The sequence below is a fragment of the Nelusetta ayraudi genome, unplaced genomic scaffold (assembly GCF_046127955.1).
Source record: "Nelusetta ayraudi isolate G7.1 ecotype Tasmania unplaced genomic scaffold, CSIRO-AGI_Nayr_v1 ptg000026l, whole genome shotgun sequence".
Taxonomy (NCBI): Eukaryota; Metazoa; Chordata; class Actinopteri; order Tetraodontiformes; family Monacanthidae; genus Nelusetta; species Nelusetta ayraudi.
This window is the reverse complement of record NW_027466076.1, coordinates 4,701,955-4,726,296: the sequence shown is the minus strand read 5'-3', so window position 1 is coordinate 4,726,296 and position 24,342 is coordinate 4,701,955. Positions and strand designations below refer to the sequence as shown.

The 24,342-nt window shown below is 43.3% G+C and overlaps 3 protein-coding genes across 5 annotated transcripts in view; 1 reads left to right on the top strand and 2 right to left on the bottom strand.

Annotated features, from left to right (window-relative positions):
• The window catches only part of pum3 (pumilio RNA-binding family member 3), a 224,074-nt gene that overhangs the window by 146,151 nt on the left and 53,581 nt on the right, over positions 1 to 24,342 (top strand). The gene's annotated exons all lie outside the window — the stretch shown is intronic.
• slc38a9 (solute carrier family 38 member 9) lies at positions 2,696 to 12,353 on the bottom strand. Of its 2 annotated transcripts, none has more exons than XM_076029242.1 (15): positions 11,929 to 12,353; positions 10,524 to 10,670; positions 9,669 to 9,798; positions 9,328 to 9,446; positions 9,169 to 9,232; positions 8,906 to 8,999; positions 8,351 to 8,521; positions 7,980 to 8,039; positions 7,661 to 7,858; positions 7,156 to 7,263; positions 6,478 to 6,584; positions 6,213 to 6,326; positions 5,732 to 5,880; positions 4,605 to 4,694; positions 2,696 to 3,835 (listed from the first exon to the last, which is right to left on the bottom strand). In XM_076029242.1, exons 2-15 carry the CDS (start codon positions 10,619 to 10,621, stop codon positions 3,670 to 3,672), a joined length of 1,668 nt encoding a protein of 555 aa, XP_075885357.1. In that variant the 5' UTR covers positions 10,622 to 10,670; positions 11,929 to 12,353; the 3' UTR covers positions 2,696 to 3,669. The 2 variants fall into 2 exon arrangements, with proteins under 2 accessions (XP_075885357.1, XP_075885358.1); XM_076029243.1 differs by lacking the exon at positions 11,929 to 12,353 and adding an exon at positions 11,616 to 11,639.
• Positions 21,301 to 23,770, bottom strand: purg (purine-rich element binding protein G). Its single transcript, XM_076028563.1, has one exon. It carries the CDS (start codon positions 22,893 to 22,895, stop codon positions 21,726 to 21,728), a length of 1,170 nt encoding a protein of 389 aa, XP_075884678.1. The 5' UTR covers positions 22,896 to 23,770; the 3' UTR covers positions 21,301 to 21,725.

The following is a 24,342-nucleotide window of genomic DNA, read 5'->3' as shown; positions in this document are numbered from 1 at the left end:
GCAACCCCCAGAGTCATTAATAAGACATCGCAATGCAGCAGAGGACACAGCCGAAAACTATTCCGCTCGGCACGCAAGAGCCGAGGCAGGATCCACGAGTTCGCTCTCGATACTCACCGCCCGCTTTATTTTACTGCAGCTCAGAATGGTGAAATCACAGAGACATATGAAGGTGACTGGCAGGTTCTTTTGTTTTGTTTTGTTTTCCTTCTGATTTTAGGAGTCTATTCACGCACAGACAGACTTCAGGCAGGGTGTTCAGTTTTTTGTTTTTTTTTGGGGGGGTTGTCTTGGAGAAGAAGGAGTTCAAATGCCAAACTGAAGTTCTATCTTTTATTTTTTTTTGTGGTGGTGGCACTGATACAGACTGTATAAGTAGCTTGATAAAAAAATAAAAAAAACATTACACACAAATCAATTAGCACAAAGAACGCATTACTGAAAGAAGGAAATCACTCAGTCGTACTTCCGATACCCATTTGCGTATCCAATTTGTCAGATGTCATAGATTTCAGGACGGGGGATATTGACCAGAAAAAAGTCACGCTTCCACTGCGAGGGCACACGAGTGTGACAGAGAGCCACCAGATGCCAATAAAACTCTTAACTTCCCAACCCCCCAGCACACGCGCTAATTGGCTCGCGGTGCAATCCAAAGTCTTCTTGAGGAGCCGCAGCTTAAACAAGATGAAGACACTCAGAGAGGTCAGGTCAGCCGCACATTGAACATTGACACCGCTGTGACCCTTTTCAATCCGCAGACAGAATTAATACCAGTAATGGTATCCGTGAGAGAGGACTTCCTGTCAGGCCCCTGAATTAGAGACCCTCTTATTGATTACCTTCTCAGCAGCTAAGCCCTCTTTACACTAGAGCCAAAATGAAGAAAAGGCTAAATATATAATCAATGCATCAATAGCTGGGAAATAGCTATTGTTCAATAGTAAAGAAGAACACTGACCTGACTGAGGTTCTCTGCTTTTCGTCTTCTCTGCAGTTCACTGGGGCACCTAATTGTGAAATGTCTCCCCGCTTTCAATGTTCTATGTCCCTGCAACTGAAACCTGGATGATCTCACAATGAGAACCACAAGAGACCAAGAGGATGAGTTGACACCAACTCCCATCACCATCACATATATGAAATATATATATACACATATAATTTTCTATGTACGTATGTATGTATTTATATATGTAGATATATATGTATACATATTTTTGTGTGTATGTATAAATATACATATATATATATATATATATATACATATATATATATATATATATACATATATGATATGTGTGTGTGTGTGTGTGTGTGTGTGTGTGTGTGTGTGTGTGTGTGTGTGTGTATATAGAGATAGATACACACAGAAACATATACACATACATGCAAACATATATTTGTGTGTATATACTGTATATATAGGACATATATATGCACACAAAAAAAAGTGTCTGTGTGGTGCATTGGTTCAGAATAAATATTGGTAATTAATTTTGCTGCTTTTTGAAATGAACATTGGATATTTCCTCCTGTAGGTGAGTTGCGTTCAGACATTTTTCCATGTAAAAGGCAAATCTCAGCACTGGAGCAACTGAATGACTAATGGATTTTACATGCTGAAGCGTATGGGAGAGACACGGCACTCAGTTTTGTAAAACATTTATAGGTCATGGGCCAGCGACAAACAATAAAAAGAAGGATGAATGGAACTCCAAGCCCAAAAAAAATAAATTATATTCAAACAGCTAAAAAAAAAAAAAAAAAAAAAACGAAATAAAAGTTGTCTTTTGTGATTTTTCTTTTGTTGTTGTTGCTTTTGGTTTGGTCTATAATAATCACGGTGTAATAATCAGTGTAATGAAAAGCTGCGCAGGTCGAGAACTGGCTCGGCCTCTTCTCCAGCGAGGGAAACCAGGATCCGGACACCCGAAGATAATCTGCTTTATCCTGAGTGACGCAATCAGAACACAGTCACAACTGGGTACAACGTGTGCAACATCAGGGGAGGAAGGACACTCGAGGATTCAGTGGAGTGCAAATAAATCCCTACAGTCTTGAGAACTGATGAACGGCTCCTGTGAACTCGCAGCGACCTTATCAACAGTTCTGCCGTGTGTCCAAATTATTTCCAGTCTTATTTGTGGAGGTGGAGGGAAGCTGGGGAAAGAGACCGACGGAGAAGCTGCTTTTGAATATTTTCCTTCCCCCCCCCCCCCCCCCGAGTGTCGTTCGGAAGCTGATGCTGCAACTCTGGAGCTCTGGAACAGTCGCCCAGGCACCATCACATCTGCTGAGTCATTAAAAACGCAGCTTCTAAAACAGCAGCCTTTATTCTAATTTATTTTTGGCCTGAATGTGATTTTATTTCAAGTGCAGAGATTTTATGTTTGTTTTCCCATTCGTATATCGTGTGCTTTTTTTTTTTTTTATGAAGCACTTTGTAATAATTTTATTGTTTAAACCATATGCGTGTGTGCTAACGTTGATTTGTACGATTATTTGTTTAGTAAAAGTTAAAAATGACAAAAACCCATGATGAAGAAGAAGAAGAAGAAGAAGAAGAAGAAGAAGAAGAAGGTTCTTCAGTTGGTACAGGAAGGATTGTGTTTAGGGCATTGGAACAATGTGTTACACACTCACTGTTTGAGGGAGGGGCGGGGGGGGGTAAGAAACGACAAAAACATTGCAGTTCTCACAGATCGATGTGGTTTATCTTCACACACACATATTCCCTTTAACATCCTAGAATTAGTGAAAATTAACCGGTTAGATCACAATATCTTACATATAAAGAAGTGCATAAAAATGGAAACTGTGTCAAAACGTACATTTTGATGACAATCTGTGCCAAAATCTTCATCAAAACACAATCAGAAATAAATAGAGCTCCTTAATATATGAGATACAAGAGTCCACACGGTCAGGATTTTTTTTTGAGACGACTCCCTAAGCATGACAAAGACTCCCACCTGACACACAAACAGCTTTGAAGTGGATACGTGAGCACCGCAGTGACAGTTTTGAGTTTCATTGGAACTCCTGAGGGAAACTCAGGCCTCAAGTCAACTCGCTTATCTTACCGTTTCCTATTGTTTCTGCCCGTCTGCTGCTTCAGTAACAGTGATGTGACACTCGTTTCAAAGTGGAGGGCAGAAAGGCTCTCAGTTTCATTATTCTCCATCATGACAAAGTGACGATTATAATAAGACGAACAACCAAAATCAATTCAAAGCAGCTGCTGCTGCTGCTCCTGCTGCTGTGTTTGATTCAAATTCAGAGGATAAACTTTAGCCGCGCCGGAGTTTCACCCTTTAACGCGACACTTTGGCGGCACACATTGGCTGTTATTGTTGCTCATGGCGATGACCTCACGTGCCAAAAGCTTCTGCCGACGTGACGGCGATGTTATCGCCGACAGTTTCGACAGCGATTCCGCACCGCTTGTCTGGACACATCTGGAATGTGACCAACGGCATTGCGTAGGAATTTATTTGTGAGGTATTTCTAAACATTCTGGTATTTATTATTGATATTTATTTGGTGTTGGTATTTTGTGTATTCTTTTTGGATTTACCTGTGAGAAATTCTTAAAAAAAAAATGTGTAAAACAGTTTTAAAATGGCTCTCTGGTGTCGGAAAGCACCGGTGTGACGGCTTCTTCTTCTACATGAAGAACTGAGCGACCAGGTTGGCCACCCCCAGCAGGATGAGGGCGCTGTGGAAGAGCACGGAGGGCCAGCGCAGCAGGCCCCGCCTCCTCAGCGAGATCATGTGCACTAACGCAGGGAAGACAAAGACCAGAGCCAGGCCGCACGTCGCTCCGGAGAACCTGCACGGGAGGCACGCACGCCGTCAGCCACTCTGGTGTCAGGTGTATGTGTGTCAATGTGCTTTTTCTGAATTTAATGCCTGCAGTTTGTGTTTTGAAATTTTTAGAAAAAAGTAAAAAAAAATATATACTATAATAATTTAAAAAGAAAGAAATATATACTATATATGAAAAAAACACTCCCAAAATATCTGAAATAGAACAAATACGAGCGTATCATAGATTAGGGATGCACAGGTACCGATACCAGTATCAGGTATCCTTACCGATACCAGGGTTGAGTACTCTACTTGTACTACCTGCACTGTACTATCTTGAACTACCTTGTTATACCTGCTGATACCACAACACCAATACCGGTTGTATATGCATGTACGTATGCATGAACATTTTGTTAAAGTTGTGTTTGTACTGCAGTGAACCTTCATCTAGAAAAAAACACACTGAGAACATCTGTGGAAAGGTATCAGTGAGCACTGAAATTAAAGTACTCGTACTCGACTGGTTCTTTAAAAGAGTGGTATTGGTGCATCCCTGTCATGGATGGTACCAGGTGACAGGAAACCATCAACCCAGCAGACATGGTGCTGCTGTGGGGGTTTTACTACTCTGCCAATCAACCTAATTGTGTGCAGTGTGTCAGCACGTGACACGAGAAACACTTTGGCAATAAGCCTTTGGTGGACATTTGTCCCGCTCCTCTGTATATTTAAAGAGTGTTCAGTGCCCCCCACCCCCCTGTTGAAGGTGGTCGGCGGTGACAACGTACCTGATGATGGATCCGATGTTGGGATAAAACTTGGCCACCAGGACACCAGACCCCACAATGAGGACGTTCAACGTCAGAACATGGAAGAAGCTGAGGGCAAAACACAGAATTTCCGTTGAGCTGATTTCAGGTGATTTCAGTTCTCCTAAATCCTCTTTGAAATGTCCTTAAACTGCTGTGTTATAAACACATTTAGTTGAATCTGAGTATTTTCATTGCGCAGGATGAATTCATCTCGTAATGACATAATGAGATAATAATGAACAATAACTTTATGCATCACCGCGCCACACCGGTGATTCACAGCCAAATTCCGCCACCACTGACTCACATTCCTATTGCGCTGCTGTTGTTGTTGCGAGGCTCCATGTGATTACGCTGACTACAATTTCCCACAGACACACTTTTTTTTTTTTGTTAGCAACAGCAAAGCAGTCAACTGAACTGGTTTCACTGTCACAAATACAGATTGCAAACAGAAGCAAAATAAAGAACGAGGTCCACAACCATGGTGGAACTGAAGGCCGGCTATTGAATAGATAGATAGATAGATAGATAGATAGATAGATAGATAGATAGATAGATAGATATTATAAACCTAAATTCCACAGTGCATCTGTTTATTTAGCAACATTTTTCTTATGAGCACAAGGGGGGGAAGTAGCATGATAAGGTCTGCAGTATGAGCTACGAGCAACAGCACAAAGAGGTGCATGTAATTACTCTCCCTACCACAAGAGGGCGGCAAGAGTTTCATACTGCAGTTGCTCCATGACAGAGTCCAGGAGTCAAGCTCACAGACTGAGGCACAGCTGCTGCTGATGCTGCTGCTGCTGCTGCCCGAGTCAGCCAAACAATTTTTATGATCAAATATTTTTCTGTCAATATATTTTTAACACCTTTTGAAATCATTTTTACCACTACCAATAGTTGTATCTTATCTAAAGAAAAATTAACCCCAACAACAACAACAACAACAAAATAATAATAATAATAAGATTCTGGTCTCGGCCTCATTCGTCCGTAGCAAAATCCAAACCAGTGGTACTGGGAAGGATCAGTGAGGATCATGGCTCTGCTTTTCGAATATGTGAGGAATGCCAGTGAGAAGCTCCTCCCTCGGTTACCTGGGGTAATAGTTGCCAAATATCTGTCCCATCAGCTGCACCCGCACCAGGTAGCCCAGCAGGGGGTAGACGGTGACCATCTGGAAGAGCAAGAAGGTCCGAGCCACAAACACCATCACGTCGCTAGTGGGGAAGTTGTCTAGGAAGTTCTGTGGAGGAAACGAGAGCAGGGGTGAAGTCTGTCTGTCGACCCGGTCAAGTGATATTTTCATTTTGTCAGTTTAATTTTAGATTGTTTGTTAATACAGATTTTTTTTTTTTTTTTTTGTAGATTATTCCTAAATCCTTTTTTTCTCTCTCTTTCTCTTTCAGTAGCAAGTAGTAAAGTAGTAAAGTAGTTTTCATTGATGCAAAAGATTGTGCCATGTTATCAATAAAGGTTAAAGGTCTAAACAACGGTCGTTTAAAATGGAGAAAGCTAAAAAAAAAAAAAAAAATACAATAACTGTGCAAACAAAAGGGAATCTATTGAAAATCTCACCGGTTCAATGCAGTCTTTGGAGAGAGGCGGTGAGGGAAACGCAGCAAAGATCAGCACTCCGACATACAGGTAGGTCAGTCCTACCAGGAGATAAGCCACCGACAGGTCCCGCACCTGCAGAAAATAAAATTATATTAAAAAATAACGCATTCATCAGTCAGCCGGCAAACACTTGCACTTTCTTTGGAAACTATTTTTGCCAGATTCAGTAAAAACAAACAAACTGGACCAAGTCAGAGATGGTGTCACTCTGAACCAGGCTTACATTGTTCTGCTGGTTCTTGTTGCTCTTCATGATGGTAATGACGCAGTTGTGTATGAAGAAGGCCAAAGTGAGAACGCCGGTCAACTGGGGGAAGAGCAGTCGGAACTCTGGAACAAGAACAAGCACAAGAAGTGAAAATGTTTGAGTGGAGGCGATTCAGTGGTTTCGTCTTTTTTTGTAAAGATCACGGAAGAAAGAAATACTGCAAGTTGCATAAAAACGACAGATCTTTACACGTTACTCGCAATTTCATCAACGTCAGTTTCACGTTGATGAAAAAAAATAATAATTTTTAAGTGTTGGAGAGGTTCATCATCCCAGGCTCATCTTATATTTGCGCCCTGTCATTAATTAAATTTAATCATCTGATATTTTCCCACTGGTGACTCAGCGTCCTGCCGCAGTGGCTGCAGATACAACAGACACTGAAATGCTCTCTGCAATGCTCGCTCGCCCTTTGACAGCATTTTGCCCCACAATATCACACCTGAGCCACTCTTGGAGTGATACTGGAGGAAATGTGACACCCGACTGAAGAAAAGTGAGCTCAATTCCTCACAAAGTCATACTTGGGGTCTTTCATGACATTCCATTCACACGTCTTTCCTTGGAACAAAAAAAATACATGCAGGATGCTGGGAAAGATGGCGCTGCTGCAGTGTGCAGGAGGAGGTTCACCTGGGACGTAGAACTGGCTGGAGTCGATCCAGTGGAAGTCCAGGTGGAACCCGAGGCGGACTGCTTTGACAGTGACCAGGGTGAGAAGATAGATGACCGAAATGGTGCCTGAAGTGACAGAGAGTAAAAACTTCCATTAAGAAAACACTACAACTAGATGTATCATGGCCCTTGTGTTAATATCCAGCAACTCAAAACCAACTGAAGACCTTCTGGGAACACATGACTGCTAGTGTACATGAAAAAGGGCTTCTTCTTTGAACTTTTTAACTTGTATTATTCATCCATTATGATCCTTCCTATCAGTTATGGTTCAAGTTAATGCTAGACTCTGAAACATTCCCACTTTAACATCAGAATATATTATATCAACAGAGTTACACTGCAACCATGATGAGGAGTTGTAATGAAGGGACATTGAAATAAAACCCTGCAGCCATTCCAGGCTAACTGCAGGCCTAAAGCTGACAACTCAAAAAGCAAACGGTGGCTGTTGGCTTCGTACCCAAGAAGGTGAACCTGGCGAAGAAGGAGGCCGAGCGGAAGCAGAGCAGCGGCAGCAGCAGGATGATGAGGTAGAGCGGGACGGTGTTGGTTTTGCTCCACCACTGCTCGAACAAGGTGCCATTTCCGACAGGGCTGACCAACGGGACGCTCATGGAGTGGTTGTCTCCAGGCTGAGTGTTTGGGAACGGACAAATGACTGTGGGGCAAAGAGACGTTTGGAAAGAAAGAAGCTGAGAGATTTTTTTTTTAAAAAAACAATATTTCTCCTCGACAATTTTTCTTCAACGCCCAGCGATGTGGTCGACGAGGTGACTTACCTCGATCAGAGCCATTCGTGCCGAACTCGGAATCCGACATGCTGACGTTATGAGCGTAGTCTGCAGATAAGAAACAATTGAGCTGCTTCACAACTGGAAATTCAGACGGCTGCAGCACAAAAGTGACGGAAAGTGTCAATTTTCCTGGGATCATTTTTGTTTGTCTGTTGCTGGACAGCACTAATGGCCTTGCTTTCATTGCAAGGTGGCCTGGGAGCCATATTAATATATCAAACATACATATGATCACTACTTTAGCAACAACTACTGACTTTTTATCATTATTATTATTATTATTATTTCACAATCAACAGACTGTCTTGACTTCATGTGAACCAAAAAGCATCAGTAGCAGCTGGATTGTGACTTACTGTAGATGAACTGGCCCGTGTTGAAGAGAAAATTGGACATGAGGACCCAGTAGACCACCATGGCGCCGATGAGTGACACCATAGAAAAGACCAGACTGGACCACTGGCCGAACTTCCCAAAGTAATACTTGCAAACGTCAGGGAACTCCCAGTCTGTCGTGTCCACACAGGCTGGACAATAAAGACAAACACAGCAGTTCAAATACACTTCAACTGTAATACAGTAGTTTTGACTAATAATTACAGTGAAACTTGCCAATAAGCTCCTTTTGTTGTTTTTTTAATGTGAAAAAAAAGCTCGGTATCCGTGAAAAGGTGAATGAATAACATACAAAGGCAGAGGTTTAATTAAAGTTTGCAAATGAACACTTTCAGTCGAGCAAATGGTGGAGTTTAAAGACAAAATACAGTGCAGGATGACAGTGATAGGCTAAATATTGATTTTAATCAAGTTGCTCAGCTAAATCAGGGACTTTTAGCAGGAACGACCTCATCCGTCAAAAGAAGCAGTCCAAGCAGACTCATGCATTTGAAAATTCCAAAACCTGGACTCACGGATAGCCTTTCGTGATTTGAGGACGATGTAACAGCAGTAGAGCATCAGCAGGCCAATGACGACGAGTATAATGATCCCCAGAGTGAAACCGGCCTGAAGGGACAAAGACAACACTGGCTGTTCAGTTTTCAGTTCCATCCCATCAGCAACAATTCCGGTGCGCGGATGTACAAATTGCAACGGTTACAAAAACCAGCAACTTTAGACATTCCGGGCTTTGCTCCAAGCAAAAGCGAAACTTGGGAAGAATTGAGCGCAGCACCTGTTTGATGCCCCAAGGTATGCTGAGGATGGACGTGCCCATCATCGTGTTCCATATGGCGAAGCTACAACAGGAGAGCGAGCAGAGAAACCATCAGAACAGGTAGGTGGATCCAAAACCGAGGAGGACATGACCAAGAGGGGGCAGTGCAGCACTCACATGGTGATGATGCTGGGGTTTTTGGAGGCGTCACCACTGCCAGTGACTTTAAAAGCCGTTCCAAGAGGACTGTAAACGTAGATTTCCTCTGGCGTGGGGATGACGTGGTTGGGAGGACTCTGAACAGAGCAGCCAGGAAGGAAAGCACGATGACATCAATCACTAATGGAATGAACACCTTCAGACGACTCTGCCTGTTTATCAGTGAGCTTCTCTAACCACCCAAAAGAAAGCCGATTCAACGAATCACATCACAAAGCAACAAGTCGAGGTTTAATCTGCACATTTCTGTTGTGCTTCAACCTCCCTAGGCTGCACCGTCCATGTGGCAGAGAACTTACCAGCAGCCTGTCAGAAGAACCTGTCAATCTGCCATAGTAATGGACTCTGCTGTTCAGAATGGCGGCTTCTGCAGAGACTCTCTCCTGAGGGTCGTGATCCACAATGTTCCTGGGTTCCACGTAAAAAGGCCTAGCGGGGCAAAAAAAACACACAAAAAAAAGGCATATGAAATAAGTGAAGGAAGGGGACGGCGAAGCTCCGGGAGCCTCGGAGCTCGTTGGACCACTGTGAAATACCAAACAGAATGACAGTTCACACAAAGTCCTAATACGAGAGTGAGACACTAACAAACACACTCGCAGAGCTGTACTCTTGATAAGTGCTTGTGAAATGACTTCCAGGAAATCAGACCTGGAGGAAGGTATCTTGTTTACCACGCAACCACAGTCAAAATGAAAAACATGCTGGGGATGAATCAGCAATTTTTCATTTTTTTTTATTGATTTAGCCGACCTCGTACTACACTGCCACACACACACACACACACACACACACACACACACACACACACACATACATACACACACACACATATATATATATATATATATATATATATATATATATATATATATATATATATATATATATATAATACTATGCAATACAATATATTGCATAGTATTGTATAGTACTTCAATCACCCTCATCCGTGCTTGCCACTTCTTAACTCTTATTTTTGTAACTCATATCTGCCACTTGCGACTTTCTTCAATAATCTTGTTCACACTTTATCGATTTCTTGGATGCACAATCACATCAGGCTGAATTCAATTGGAAGTAAAATAGTAGTATTTATGTAAATAGAAATAAACAGTGAAGATACACATACATAGTGTTTATGTTAGTTGTACCTTTTAGGCTTAATGTCCAGGGAATCTGTGGAGCCTCCGTGTGAGTAGTTCTCTCCCGGATGCTCCGCATTCAGCAGAGGCTGGTGGTCGTTCTCCATGATGCAGCTCTCAAGTTCTATCAACAGCTGTCAACTCTCATCACCTGGCCTGAAGGAAAGGTGCCATAAATAATACACCTTGTTAGATTGGACAAGCCATTGCTATTCACAGCAGATACACGCAGGCGATACAACTAGAGTAAAAAGCATATTTAGAGTTATTGAATGAGGGTTTTTTTGTTTGTTTGTTTGTTTTTTTGCTGCATAATGACATATATACTGCTCATGTATTTGATGTCTTCAGTATCTATCTGCAGTGGAGAAAGTTGTAAAGATAAAAAAAAAAAAAAAAATGAGAAGGTGTGTCCAAACTTTTTGAGTAGCAGTGTATACGTATATAAATAAAATAAAAATAAATATTTTGTTACCAAAAACTTTTTAATCATAGGTCATATCATAGTAAGTGAGTATCACAGGTCATAATAGAAGGTTGCTGACGTCAAGGCCAAGAAAAATCACGTGGGCGGGTCACCTGTAAGAATCATCACCCGGTGCAAACAAAATTGTCGTTCTTCTCCGTAATACACGTGCTTAAAACAACAAAAAGAAAACCAATAAAGTTTTGTGGAGATAGAGAAACCAGCTCAATACTGCGCTGCTGTGTGGCTGCTGCCGGACTACTGTTCAGATTGTAGTATCTCATTCAAAAGGCTCCCTCATTGATTTACTATTACAGGTATCCTGTGGCAGGAAGCCCTCATTAACGATCTGACACGGGGTTGTTTCAATGCAACACTGACTAATCAGACTATAAAAGGAGTGTTTTTTTGTTTGTTTGTTTGCTTGCTTCTAGTCGGCTTCTACTACTTTCGTCCTCGTACACATCTGACGTCGGATGCTATCGACCTGCAGTCCCGTGACAGCAGCACCACTACCGGTGCACTTCCCGCTGCTGTACAAAACAACACCGTACTTAAAATAAGCGGCACATCGTCAGAACATTTAAATATATATATATATATACCGAGTCAAATGTAGTAAAGACGACACTCACTTGAGCAAGAGGATGTGTCACTCACAACTTGCTGAGTCTGTTAAAAACAACTGAGTATTTTGTGCTGAATGTGCGAGATGACGCCGCAAGTCCCGTTTCCCGTCTGCTCGCTGAATTAGCTTCACGTTACCCGTGTCGCCGTTTCCGTAGCAAACAACACAACACAACAACTGCCCCCCCCCTCTCCTCCCCTCCCCCCCCCCCATTCCCCTCCCTCCGACACACACACACACACACACACACACACACACACACACACACACACACACACACACACACACACACACAGAGGTGAGTAAACTAAAGCGGTTACCAGAGTTCGCAGCGACGCCTTCAACTTCTTCTGCTCCTTCAGCTTCTTCTGCTCCTTCAGCTTCTCAGCTCATCTCAGCATTGCGGTGTCACCAAACGTTCAAAATCCTCTTCTTCTTCTTCTTCTTCTTCTTCTTCTTCTTCTTCTTTTTTTCCCCCCACCAACAAAAAAGTGGCTACCTGACAACACACATTAAGTCAGAGCGAACGGGGAGGAGGGGGGGGGGTGCTAAAGTGCTAAAGCAATTCTCCGGGGGAAATTCGATGTCAACGGGAGTTAATTCGTTACCAGCGGAAAATTGCCTTTGTGAATTCCACTGAGTTGTGTATTTCCCAGGACGAGACGCGAGGCTGTGCTGCTGTCTCCCTGGATGTTTTTATTGCTGGCTGCAGCCGCTTCCGCTTCTCCTTCTTCTTCTTCTTCTTCTTCTTCTGCTCTTTTACACTCCCGCCCCCTTCTGCTGCTTCTTCTTTTCAAGAGTTTTGTGGCCGTTGGCAACCAGCGCGTTGCAATACTGCCCCCCTCAGGTTTTTAACGGTCTTGCCATTGCATTTTGAAGGATTTTATACATTCGCTCCACATCCTCAAAAAGAATTTCTCACTGGACTTGTAGTAACTTGTTATTATGGTTCCAACTGAACAGCTGTGCAGCAAACACATGGTTAGCTTTTGTATGTAAAGTCATGTATTGTAATTGCATGGATTTATATAATATTTCTAAATATTTGTCTGCTGCACTGCTGGGTTGTTTGCATTAGCAGAACTATAAGCAGTACAGTTGTAAAATGAAGCGAATACTAAATAATTAATCCCACTCACCTAAAAGTAAATGATTCGAAACCTCTTCTGCAACCATGAAGTGCTGCTCTACAGACCTCTCCAATAGTTCTTTCACCCCCCCCCCCCATTTTAATACAATAAGCTTCTGTTGTATTTTATGTATTTAACAAAACATCATGTTGGAAGATTTAGGGTTTAAATTCCCATTCTGAGCGATAAAATAGATTTGGGATTTAAAAAGAAAAAAGTGGTTCGGAAAATGTTGAAACCTTTGTCGTTTTTCAAGTCGAACGAAAAGCTAAAAAAAAAAAAAAAAAAAATCTCTTTGAAATTTTACACATTGCTTTGCCACAATCTTATAGTCATTTAGTTCAGAAAATGATTCTTAAAAAAAATGCAAAATGTAAAGTTAATTGTGGCCAATAACTACATTTCATTTTTTGAAACTGGAATTTTGAATTTCCTGATGGTTTTCCTGTGCCTCTGTAAAGCGCTTGACAGAGCAATTTACAAACAGGTCACCAAAAGTAGCAGTAAAATCCAACCTAGATACATCTGCAACACGGCACTGCTCTTAATGGCACGTTTTGAAGTAGCACACACACAGACGTGGATGATCCTGTAGAACATTTAATGAACAACATAATAATAAAGATGGTCAGTACAACCAATAAACAAATACATTGTCCAAATTCATTTCCATCAACAATCAGCACAAAGTATCTCAAACATCTCTGACCTTTCAAACATTGAATCAGCATCCACTACTGTCCCGTAACTCTGCTACATGAAGGATGAATCAAACACCGTTGAGGAATTAAAGAGTAGAAAATGATGCCATTCGATTGTCTTTAGATCTCTTCAACCTTTGTCACAAAGGCAGTGTTACTGCAAACAGACATTTTTCTTCAAACATAAAACAGAAAAATATGGAACCACCTCTGGACTGACTATTTTTTTGTTAAATCATGCTGTTGTCTCGTCGTTACGTCAAACAATGTCCGTCTGATCTAATCAATACTCTGGTTCAATTGGGCTCAAAACCAATTCCCGTTTGTCTTTGATGACATTTACAGTAAAGTTTCACCACCGGCTATAACCAGGTGAAATATCTTCCATCTAGAAATGTGCGTTTCACACGGAAGTCCTAGTATTACGCATTAGACCTCTACTATATGACGATGACACCCAGAAATACAACGAGGGACAGCACTCCATCTTCCACCGTGTGGCTTCCAGCGCTTCCCCTCTGAACCTGAAACCTAACACGTGTCGGGAGGGTCAACAGAGTCCTAGAAGCAGCGTGTTTGCAGAGAAATGCTGATGTGATGTGACTTTACTGTATTGTACACCAGAGTTGGTACTCGGACTTGAAGGTCTATTGCATGGCAACCAACACCACGTTGAGATTCTGACGTCCGACATCTTTGGGAAGCAGCAGTATTTGAAAAGAGTAGTAGGACATCACTTTTCCCCCGTCTTTTTTTTTCTCTTCTTTTCAGAGTTCCTCTTTGCATGCATTCAGCTAGGGTCCATAGAAGCACCTTTATATATAACATAGCACCATTTTTTTATATATAGTTTGCTATTATACTGGGACCCAACCATTGGCATGCACACTCTAAACTTTATTTTTCTTGGTTACCACTTCTAAACGTAACATCATCTCAAATGTTACAAGGCAAGTAATGAATATCCGTACAGTACTTTACATGTAGAAGATGAACTAATACAGTACACAGAAAGAAAGTGCTAGAGTACAAAATGTCCTTGTTTTTTTTTTCTCTCTCTTTAAACCGTATGCTACAGGACTATAGGACACAACAATGTATAACATTACATTTACCTAAGTATACAATATTATTCACTTTAGTTAATCTTTAGTGATGACCAAACATGTACAGTACATCTCGTTTCCCCCACTCAAGAAATCTGATGGTGAACTCAAAGCCAAACAGAACAGCAAACCGGAACATCTTTAGTATGCAGAGGCTACATTCACATCACTCCACTTGCACAACCACAAAAAGTACACGTACACTTCGCAATTGAGACCCTCGCCTCTTGACTTTGAATACTCACAAGTATAAAATGAGCATCTCCGATCACCTGGATATGGTTGTAACATCTAAATTTAGAGCAACAATCCTATAAGAACTGGTTTTACGTTTCATCAGACCAGTTGGCATTTTTTGTTGTTCACAATTTCTAGTTGATAAAAAAAATGAACCATAAAGTACATGGAATAAAAGAAGGCATGAGAGATACAGTCAAAATGTAAAGAGGCGCTTTAAGGCATCAGGGTTGGAAATATTAGGTGTTTGTTAACAGTCCCCAACTCCTCTCGCTAGGTCCAACATCCTGTAGCCTTCCTCCTTTAAATCTCTGTTCACTGTCTGAACCCATTCACTATTAAGAGGTGGGAGCGAGCAGCTGTGGTCCACATATGGCTGAATTTGCGGGTTCATTTACTGGCATCTGGACAAAACTGAGCACTATATATACTGATTTTCCATACTAATACGCAATTGTTGACGCTGAAGAAAATAAAAAAAATGAACCAGCCTAACAGCCTAGCCAGCAGTTAACACAGAGCTGCAACTGAAGAGCTGGAGACGCTGATTTAGACATTTCACAATCTGTGCAACTTGTTGTTCTGCTCAACCGGACCACACATTTTTAAGGCTGCATTCGGTTGCCTCGAGGTACCATCAGCCTCCCAGGACTCACTGCTCGGCCACAAATCCCAGTTTGGATTAAAAATCAAACAGCCAAAGTTTTGATTGATGGGGTTTTTGTTCATTCAAGGTGACCACAGCTGCTCCGCTCCATCAGTTTGACAGAGGCTGAGGGAGGTAGTACACGCTTTACATTGCTGCGAGTATCAGACTGATCTACTTTCCATTCATAAGCCATGAACAAAAGAAAAGAAGCAAACAAAAACACACTCCAACCTAAATGTGTGTAGAACACACAGTTTGGACCAACTAGAGGAAAAGCAGACGTTAACACGTGGAGAATTACTTTCATTGAACAAACGCAATTCATTAAATGTGGCTGATGGGAAACTCCAGTTGTCTGCTTGTCAGATCAGGTCACAATTTAGGCGGTGTGATATTCAAAATTTTGCCACACTTTCTTGTGATTCCGCTTCTGATAAAAACAACTTTCCCACTCCACCGATGTCACCACCTGTTTTTTTTTTATCAATATGAATGCATGCTGAGAGATGGTCACTGCTGTTGTGTTGCTTTATTGCTATCACTATGAGCGGTTCAATCAAAAAAAAAAAAAAAAAAAAGATCTATATATTAGGTACATTACCAGAAGAGTTCCAGAGATGCGTTAGTAATACAGAAGATACACTTGTTGTGGGAATAGAACAGAAAAGGCGCAGCTGTTGCCTCTTCCTCGTTGAACGAAAAGCAGAACGAGAATCTTCTCACTCAACAAAACAGAATTTTTTTTTTTTTTCTACGAGACAAAGACAAAAGCTCTTCCACCACCAATTTGCTGCAGTCATCTATTAAATTATATTCTGGATTTTCGGCTTATATTGATAGATAGTGTTCTCGTTAAATAAGTTTCACTCATTTTCATTCTATATAAATATTACGTTTACGTAAGAATCTTTTAAATTTAAAATCTGCGGTATTAACTCTACATTTCCCAACATTTCAGTACATCATTTCCACAGAAAACACTGAAGCGTACAGTGCAAATTCAAAGTGACGCTCTCGAGCCGATGCCGACGTTGCCTTTCACCCAACACTCGTCCATCTTGGTCTCATTGAACTGCAAAGTGAGCGCGAGGCAAAGACGCACAATGCCCGCTTCCATGCAACCATTTCACACTGCTTCACTTTCCATTGCTTATCCCCCAAAATACAGGTCAAAGTGCATGATTAAATATGGCATTTTGGTTGTAGGATTCAATAATAAAAAATATATAAATATATATGAAGAATGTTGATTTAGACCCTAAAGTGCTTTTTGTCCGAGCCACATTTAGCATTTTTAAATGGACTTGTTGGCTTTGGAAGCAAATTCAGTGAATTCTTATAATGGGTCATAATTACTTATAATTGTCTTTTTATTTTACTTTTAGCCCACACAAGCTTTGCACTCTATTGGACAATATGGGTATTACACATTTCCACTCCTCACAATCAGGTTCCCTCTTGAAATTAAAGGGATATTTCACTTTCAAACCATCTTTCCAGACTTGTTGTCTCTACTTGGGCTCATGTAGACAGCTTTCAAATTGAGATAGATAGATTTAAAAAAAATCCCCCACCCCATGCACACCCATTCAATTTCAAATTCATATTACTGTGTGACAAAAAATAATTTGATGAAAAACGACGACAGAGGCCTCACATATGAGGACCTGATCTGTCAAGCCATTTGCAAACTGTCACTGGTGATCACATGGGCCCGTTTAGACGAGAAAAATAGCAACAACAGAAACATTTTGAAAGTGAACTTTCCCTTGAAGACGACCAACCAGAAACTGGTGGTGAACAACTGCTTTTACTCCTAAGATAAACAAAGTTGAGGGGATCTAGCAAACGTCAAACGTGTTAAGACTTTGCTCTTCTGTTCCCCTGAATCATTCTGAGCCAGGATTCCAATAAATGGATTGAACGGCTTTGGTAGACAAGTGGAGCCAGTCGGGTTTGGGTTGAAATTTCACATGAGCTTCACTTGGCAAGACCATGGAATCAGATCCATTCAACCTTCCAGTGTACAACTGGACAACACAGCGAGCAGGCAAACGTGATTGTGATGAGTGGGGAGTAAAACTCATTGAGTCCTGTAGGCTGTGGCCACGTTAACTGGGGAGGAGAAAGGGCCAACATCACGCTGAGGTGTCAGTGACCTCCTCTGACATATGAAAGATGGCATGGGAAGACAATAAAAGTGTCAATTTTGTCGAATTTGTGCTGCAGCTAGACAATCCCATTGGTGACAGTGTGCTCAACTCACACACTTGCATTTGTCAAGTGCCTGAGTGCATCTGGGAACCATGAATGAATGTGTGATTTTCTTTTCTAGGCTGATCACTGCAACCGGAAGCTGTGAGGGTTAAAGATGAAATAGATCATCTTCTAAAAGCAGGGATCCATGATTGTCACTTTTCACCAGAGGCATGGAAAGAAATGGTCCCACTGTGTTCAACTCATTGGAAAGCAGCAGAACAAAAGTGCAGCTTTTTCTTTAAAGTGCTCTGGGGGGTATAATCTGGAATTCCAAAGACCTTTCCAGGAATTTGTATTCCTCACAATATCATTTTCATATCTTGATATCCAAGCCCAAACTGATGTAAACTCTATTCTAATTTCACGTCCTTAAATAAATTGTGCTTTCAACGCTACGTCCTAACACTGCCTTCAATACCTTTAGTCGTTAGTATGAAAAATAAATCAACTCGTGAAATCACGTCACGCTCGAGCCTACAGCACAGCAGGGCCAACAAGTCCTGTGCTTTTTATGCACTTATTGGCATCACAAATATGGACTGCCAACAGAATCTTTTTAGAGTTTGGGTAAAATATTTTTTCACCATTTCACCAGATTGCACCATGTGACCAGCGTATGGACTTCTGGCTGAAGTCCATACGCTGAAGTTCTTGCCGCAGTCAGGGCAACAAAGAGCACAACGTTGGGGCGCTAATCCAGGCATGGACTAGACGAGTCAGTGGAAGCCTCTTTTATCTTAGTCAATTGATTTGGAATAACCAGTTTAAGGTAGAACAACATCTCTATCAAGCAGGATTAGTAGCACTTCAACTTTAGGGAGTTGCAGCCAAGAGACAGGAAGAAAGAAAATCCAACATCGGTGAGACTTTGTCAAGAGGTAACACATGTGGTTGTGCAGCAGCAAGCAAAACTGCATCGCAGATGGATTAAGGCTGATTTGAGCACAATGATTAGCCCTTACTCTGCCTGCACGCAAAGATCTTGCCGGTGCGCCAATGTTTTAAAGGGCCTCCTCCGACAAATACGCACAAAAAAAAAAAATCCACTTCCTGCCCTCCTGTTTACACATCGGGGCCCTTTAAGCACAGAGATAAACGGAGCAGCGTCTCTGGTACCAGCTGTCTCAAATCAACAATCCAGCCCCGTCTAGAGCACCACAAAACCCAACAATCTATTTTCATACAAGGACTCAATTACAGTGCCACAATATTGAAATGACATATTGATAATAATATCCGTGGACAAGCCCATCAGTGTGCACTGGCACTGAGGCTGCGCATATCAGTGGTGCACAGCCTGCAGGTGTCGTGGTTGGAACTGATTATTGAGATTTTTGCTGTTAAGTCTGCACTGTGACCACTTGAGGCTTGAAGGTTGGTCACCATTAGACCTGGAATGTTTCTAATCCCACCAGAAACATTCTATGAATTAAAAAACTGAAAATGAGACCTTTGTAGGGCATGACTGTGAATACAGAGTCATGGATACTAACAGTAGGTAGTATACATATATATATATATATATATATATATATATATATACATATATACACCACCAGTAAAAGTTTGGACACACCTGTTTCTTCTTAATCTTGACTACTTTCTACACTGTAGATGCACCCTGAAGACATCAAATATATGATAGGGGATTAATGTGGCAAAAGAACAAAATGTTAAATACCTAAATATGTAATTTTATATGTATTTTATATAACAGGTTGCTACTCTAGATCATCTAAAATATAAAACCTGTTTGAGTTATCTCACACTTTTTTGTTGAATACATATTCCACATGTGTTCATTCATAGTTTTGATGCCTTGAGTGTCAATCTGCAATGTCAACAGTCATGAAAATGAAAGGAAAACCATTCAATCAGAAGTATGAGTCCAAACTTTTGACTGTATATAAATGTATGACTCAGATACACAATTCCAAGGCTAAGACTAAACCTTTGTCATGGCAGCAAGAAGTTGCCGGTGCATGCAAGTGCAAATGATAAAATTGATGAGGTCATCTTCCAATTACGACCGCAGAGCCCCTGTATGTTAGCCAGCAACCACAAAAGCAGCATACTGGAAAACTCCTGCATTAATCCAACACTTTGATGTCAGAGTTGCTGCTTTGAATAATGTCAACTGCAACAAGATCCTTGACAAGTTGCCAGCATCGACCGTCTAGGGCAGGCATGGGCAAACTACGGCCCGGGGGCCCTACGCGGCCCATTAGGCTTTTTATTCCGGCCCGTCAAACTTGAAGAAATGATATTAATAGTCAATAAGTCATAAAACAGCTGTATTTCATCCATTTTTTCATTGTTTTCAGAGTCATTTCAATAAAGAGCTAAATACCGTGGGGCTTCAAAGACACTGATTTTGTTGGAACTTTCCTTTGGTTCATTTTCAATTGCTCCGGCACTCCCTCTGTCAAATGGTAGAACCCACTGTGGCCCCAACAGTCAAAGATTGAGCCCAGCCCTGGTCTAGGATTCCCTCCAACTGAGAGCAATTCAAGTAGACGCCATGTTTGCCAGTCTGATTCAGAGTCACAGTCGTGGTTGGAAACTATAGATCACTGAGACCAATGATCTTAAACAGAAGAACGTGGCCCAACAGTCTCAGGCAACAGTCCATGCTGAAGACGGGCTTCCTACACACATTGTTCGCATGCTGAACATTGCACAAGTAGAACTTTGCCTCTCCCTAAGCCAACATACGATTCTGAGCAGCTCAGAGAGTCTAACAGCCAAATCCTCAACTGTCACCACTGGAGGGTTTTTTGCTCTCCATCAAGAAATTTGTGCAAACTCAAATCCGCCATGAGTGAATTATTCTTTCACCTGGGGGGTCTTTTTTCTTCTTCTTTTTTCAAATCAAAAACAGGAAAAAAAAAAAAAAAGAACTGAAAATGTGACTGAGATCCATCAAAAAACCCCAAACGCCACCCCCCGTGTGGGCTACTGTAGCAACTGCTGTCTGCACTGAGCAGCAAAGACTCACATTTGTCTCCAGCACAACACGGGTTGACAATTCCAAACAGACAATAGCACAATGGCAGAACAACACGTGAGGTCGCGCTGGTTTGTGTGTGTGTGTGTGTGTGTGTGTGTGTGTGTCTGTGTGTGTCTGTGTGTGTCTTGAGGCTGGCACAGGAAATGAAATGTTAAAAAATTGCTAAGACTTGGCGAGTGTCAGCACCTCGACCTCCCGACCGGCTGCTGTCGTCTCTGCTGCAGCCTCTCTGCTGCTAAATGTCGCAACTCGTGGCTGCTGTTGGATTTATCAAGAACAAAAAGGAAAAGTCCAGAAGCTCGGCGTGGAGCAGGTGCACCGCCGCAACGAAATTGTCGAAAGTCAAAACCTTTAAAAAAAAAAAAAAAAAAAACTACCCCGTGAGACCGTATCTGTGTGCGATGGCGTTGCTGATGTACGATGATGACGTGATGACTTTTACTCACTTTTTCATGACATTAGCTTCGCTTTACCATACTGCTTTTCTGTTTCCCCGATCCCTGCAGTGGTGCTCAGGGCTAAATGTTAACATGCACCCCCACCCACATACACCCCCACCACCACCACCACCACCTTCACCACCACCAAAAAAAAAAAAACCCACGATAATCAAGTTCTTAAAAATATTAAAATACTGGAGTTGTATCCACCACTCGTAGTAATTTCCACTCGGTAATATCGCATCTAAACAATGCAGTAGTAATCAAAGCGCTTCACATGTGGAGAGTCGGGGGGTGGACAGGAGGGGTAGGGGTCTCTAAGGTTCTGTGTGGATGTGGGTGAGGTGACACTGGGCTGACTGGACAATGAAAGTGGGAGCACTGGGAGGAAGGCGACTGGAGAACCCAGACTCTGCAGACTCTTGGCGTGTTCGAAAATTGTAGCTTAAACCAGCGAGTCGAACGTTTCAAAGAGCATCAGTGGGGGCCAATGGGAGGCGTCCATCACTGGGGGTAGCGGAGGTCAGGGGTCAGAGGTCAGGGGGAGGTCAAGGGAGGTCAGGTCTAGACATTTTGCTGCCTCGCTCAGTCGTCCTGCTCGTCGCTGTCCCGCCGCGCCGTGTCTGTCCTCTTGTCGCGGTGGCAGGAGAAGATCCGCCGCATCTCCTCCTCGTAGCGGATGAAGTTCTCGCCGAAGCGCGCCCACGCCTTGAGCGGCACCGTGATGGTGTTGCGGTACGGCTGCCGCACCTCGCTGATCTTCAGGAAGACGCCGTAGCGGTTGGAGCCCACGTCGAAGTAGAAGCGCTTGTTGTCCACGCGGAAGGAGGCGGCCTCGGGCAGCTCGGGGCTGAGCTCGCGGTTCCTGGCCCCGCCGCCTCGACCTCGGCCTTCGCCCTCGTCCTCCTCGTCCTCCTCCTCGCCGTAGTCCTCGATGAGCTGAGACAGAGCGTCCCGGAACTCGATGAGCCCCTGGGCGGGGAGCACGATGGTCTGCTCGATGCCCTGGCCGTAGTAGCCCATGGTGCTGCCGTGGTGGCCCTTGCTCACCGTCTGCCGGATGCGGAGGAAGCGGCCGCGCTGGTTCTCCTTCAGGTCCAGGAAGTACTTGCGGTTGTCCCTCTCGATCAACTCGCTCTTGAGCACGCGGTGGGCGTGCTCGTCGGACGCCGCCGAGCCGGTGGGCGAGAGCGCCGCTCTACCGTCCAGGCGCTGCTGCTGCTGCTGCTGCTGCTGTGGAGGAGGTGGAGGTGGAGCAGCAGCAGCAGCAGGAGGAGGAGGAGGAGGCGGAGCAGCAGATGCTGCTGAAGCGGCTGCTGCCGCCGCCGCCGCCGCCGCCAGGCCCCCCCGCAGCCCGATGCGTGCGTAATAGTCGATGAAGTCGCCCAGGCAGTAGCGCAGCGCCGGCGCCATCGACATGGACAGCGTCAGTTTGCTCTTGCGGATGTTGTCGTGGCGGCCGCGGCCGATCCACACCTCGGCGATCTTGAGGAAGCGGCCGCGGACGCTCTGCTTGACGTCCAGGTAGAAGCGCTTCTTCTGGATGTCGACGCGCTTGGAGGCTAACTCCTGGATGTCGCTGCCCTGCTGCTGCTGCTGCTGTTGCTGCTGCTGCTGCTGCATCTGCTGCTGCTGCTGAGATCCGCCGCTCTGCACATACTGCTGAGTGTATGCGGACCTGTGCAAGGAATCCGATGCAGCCTTACCCCTGCTGCCCCTCTCCATGCCTCTGCAACATCCATCAGCCATCATCATTGATCAAATCCACCGGCCGGCTGTCAGTCAGACGGCAGCGCAGGACAAAGACATCCCCCCCATCATCATCATCACCACCATCATCATCATCGGGGGCAAGTGACGGACGAATAGCGCCGGCTTGTTCGTGCAAAGTGCATGCAAAAAAAAATGAAAGAAAAGAAGAAGAAGAAGGCCGGAGCTGCAAAAAAAAAAAAAAAAACAAGTTACGCGGTGGGGAAAATGTGCCACGAATGACCTAAAAAAGAAAAATGGCAGCTAGTTTGGAGTCATCAGCTGATCGGCTCTCTCTCTCTCTCACTCTCTCTCTCTCTCCTCTCTCTCTCTCTCTCTCTCTCTCTCTCTCTCTCTGTGAAATCTGCGTCTCCGCAAATCAACGCGTCAGGCGCGACGCTCGTCCCCTTTTGCACTGCGAGTTCCTCCACCACCAACACGCCGTCCTGTTCTCCATCACCTATGTTGCCTTACAGCTCTCCCAGCCCCTCTCTCTCCCTCTCTCCCTCTCTCTTTTCTCTCTCTTTTGCACGGTAGCGAGCCAACATGAGATGGGGAGGAGGCGTCCAATACTACATGAACCCGTTGAACCCATCCACCCCCCTCCACATCCCCCCTCCCGTCCTGAGAAAACCTCTGTTAAAGAGACACGGGTTTTTTTCTTTTTTCTTACCAAGCTACTGCTGTGCAGGTTCCCCCAAGCCAGCCGCAGACTCTCTCTCTCACACACACACACACACTCTCACACACACACACGGTTGTCGATACATTGCGATGCATCAAATAAGTCCATCTGCAAAAGACAAGCGTGATGATTCGGAGTCGATCGGTTTCGTGGTGCAAACAAAACCCCCTTCGATCGATCCGCCTGCTGTCACAGCGACCCGCTGTAATGTTTATGATCACAGTGACAGTTTTTTGTTGGCCATTCTTTTTTTTTCCACGTCCGCGCTTTTCAGGGGAAAAAAAAACACAATTTATAGTGAGCGGATGAATAATTTATGTTTGGAAGTGGGAGGAATGGGTTGAAATAATGTCATACGAACATTCCATGATTTTATTAAAAATGTTTTACGAAGACGTTCGCGTTGTCATGTTAGATGTGAGATCCGTTCTCGACCTGTGCAGTCCACGTCTAACGTGATTCCGCTGCTAATTCTTTCTCATCCTTTTTATTTTCCCCTTTCGTTTCAGATTTCCTAGTGTAATACACCTTGTGTACACTTGGCGTCAGCATTGCATTCTTTTCTTTCTTTTTTTTTTTTTTTTTTTAAGTAATCGAGGCCTCCGGAAGGGAAATCTTGGGGTCAATGGAGCCAATTTTACAGTAGGGGAAGGTGGAGTCCAACCAATATTATCAGATTCTAAATAAATCTATGAATCCAGCAGTGAGCATCTGCTCAATGTACAGGCAGAGGAGAAATCACACATCTAGAGGTATATTCAGCAAAAC

Excerpts from the sequence above, each read along its gene's own strand:
- slc38a9 (XM_076029242.1), bottom strand. The coding sequence starts at position 10,621 with ATGGAGAACGACCACCAGCCTCTGCTGAATGCGGAGCATCCGGGAGAG. Across the intron at positions 9,000-9,168 it reads TACCTTGGGGCATCAAACAG|GCCGGTTTCACTCTGGGGAT; the intron begins GTGCTGCGCTCA and ends TTGTCCCTTCAG. Across the intron at positions 3,836-4,604 it reads AACATCGGATCCATCATCAG|GTTCTCCGGAGCGACGTGCG; the intron begins GTACGTTGTCAC and ends CCTCCCGTGCAG.
- purg (XM_076028563.1), bottom strand. The coding sequence starts at position 22,895 with ATGATGATGGCTGATGGATGTTGCAGAGGCATGGAGAGGGGCAGCAGG.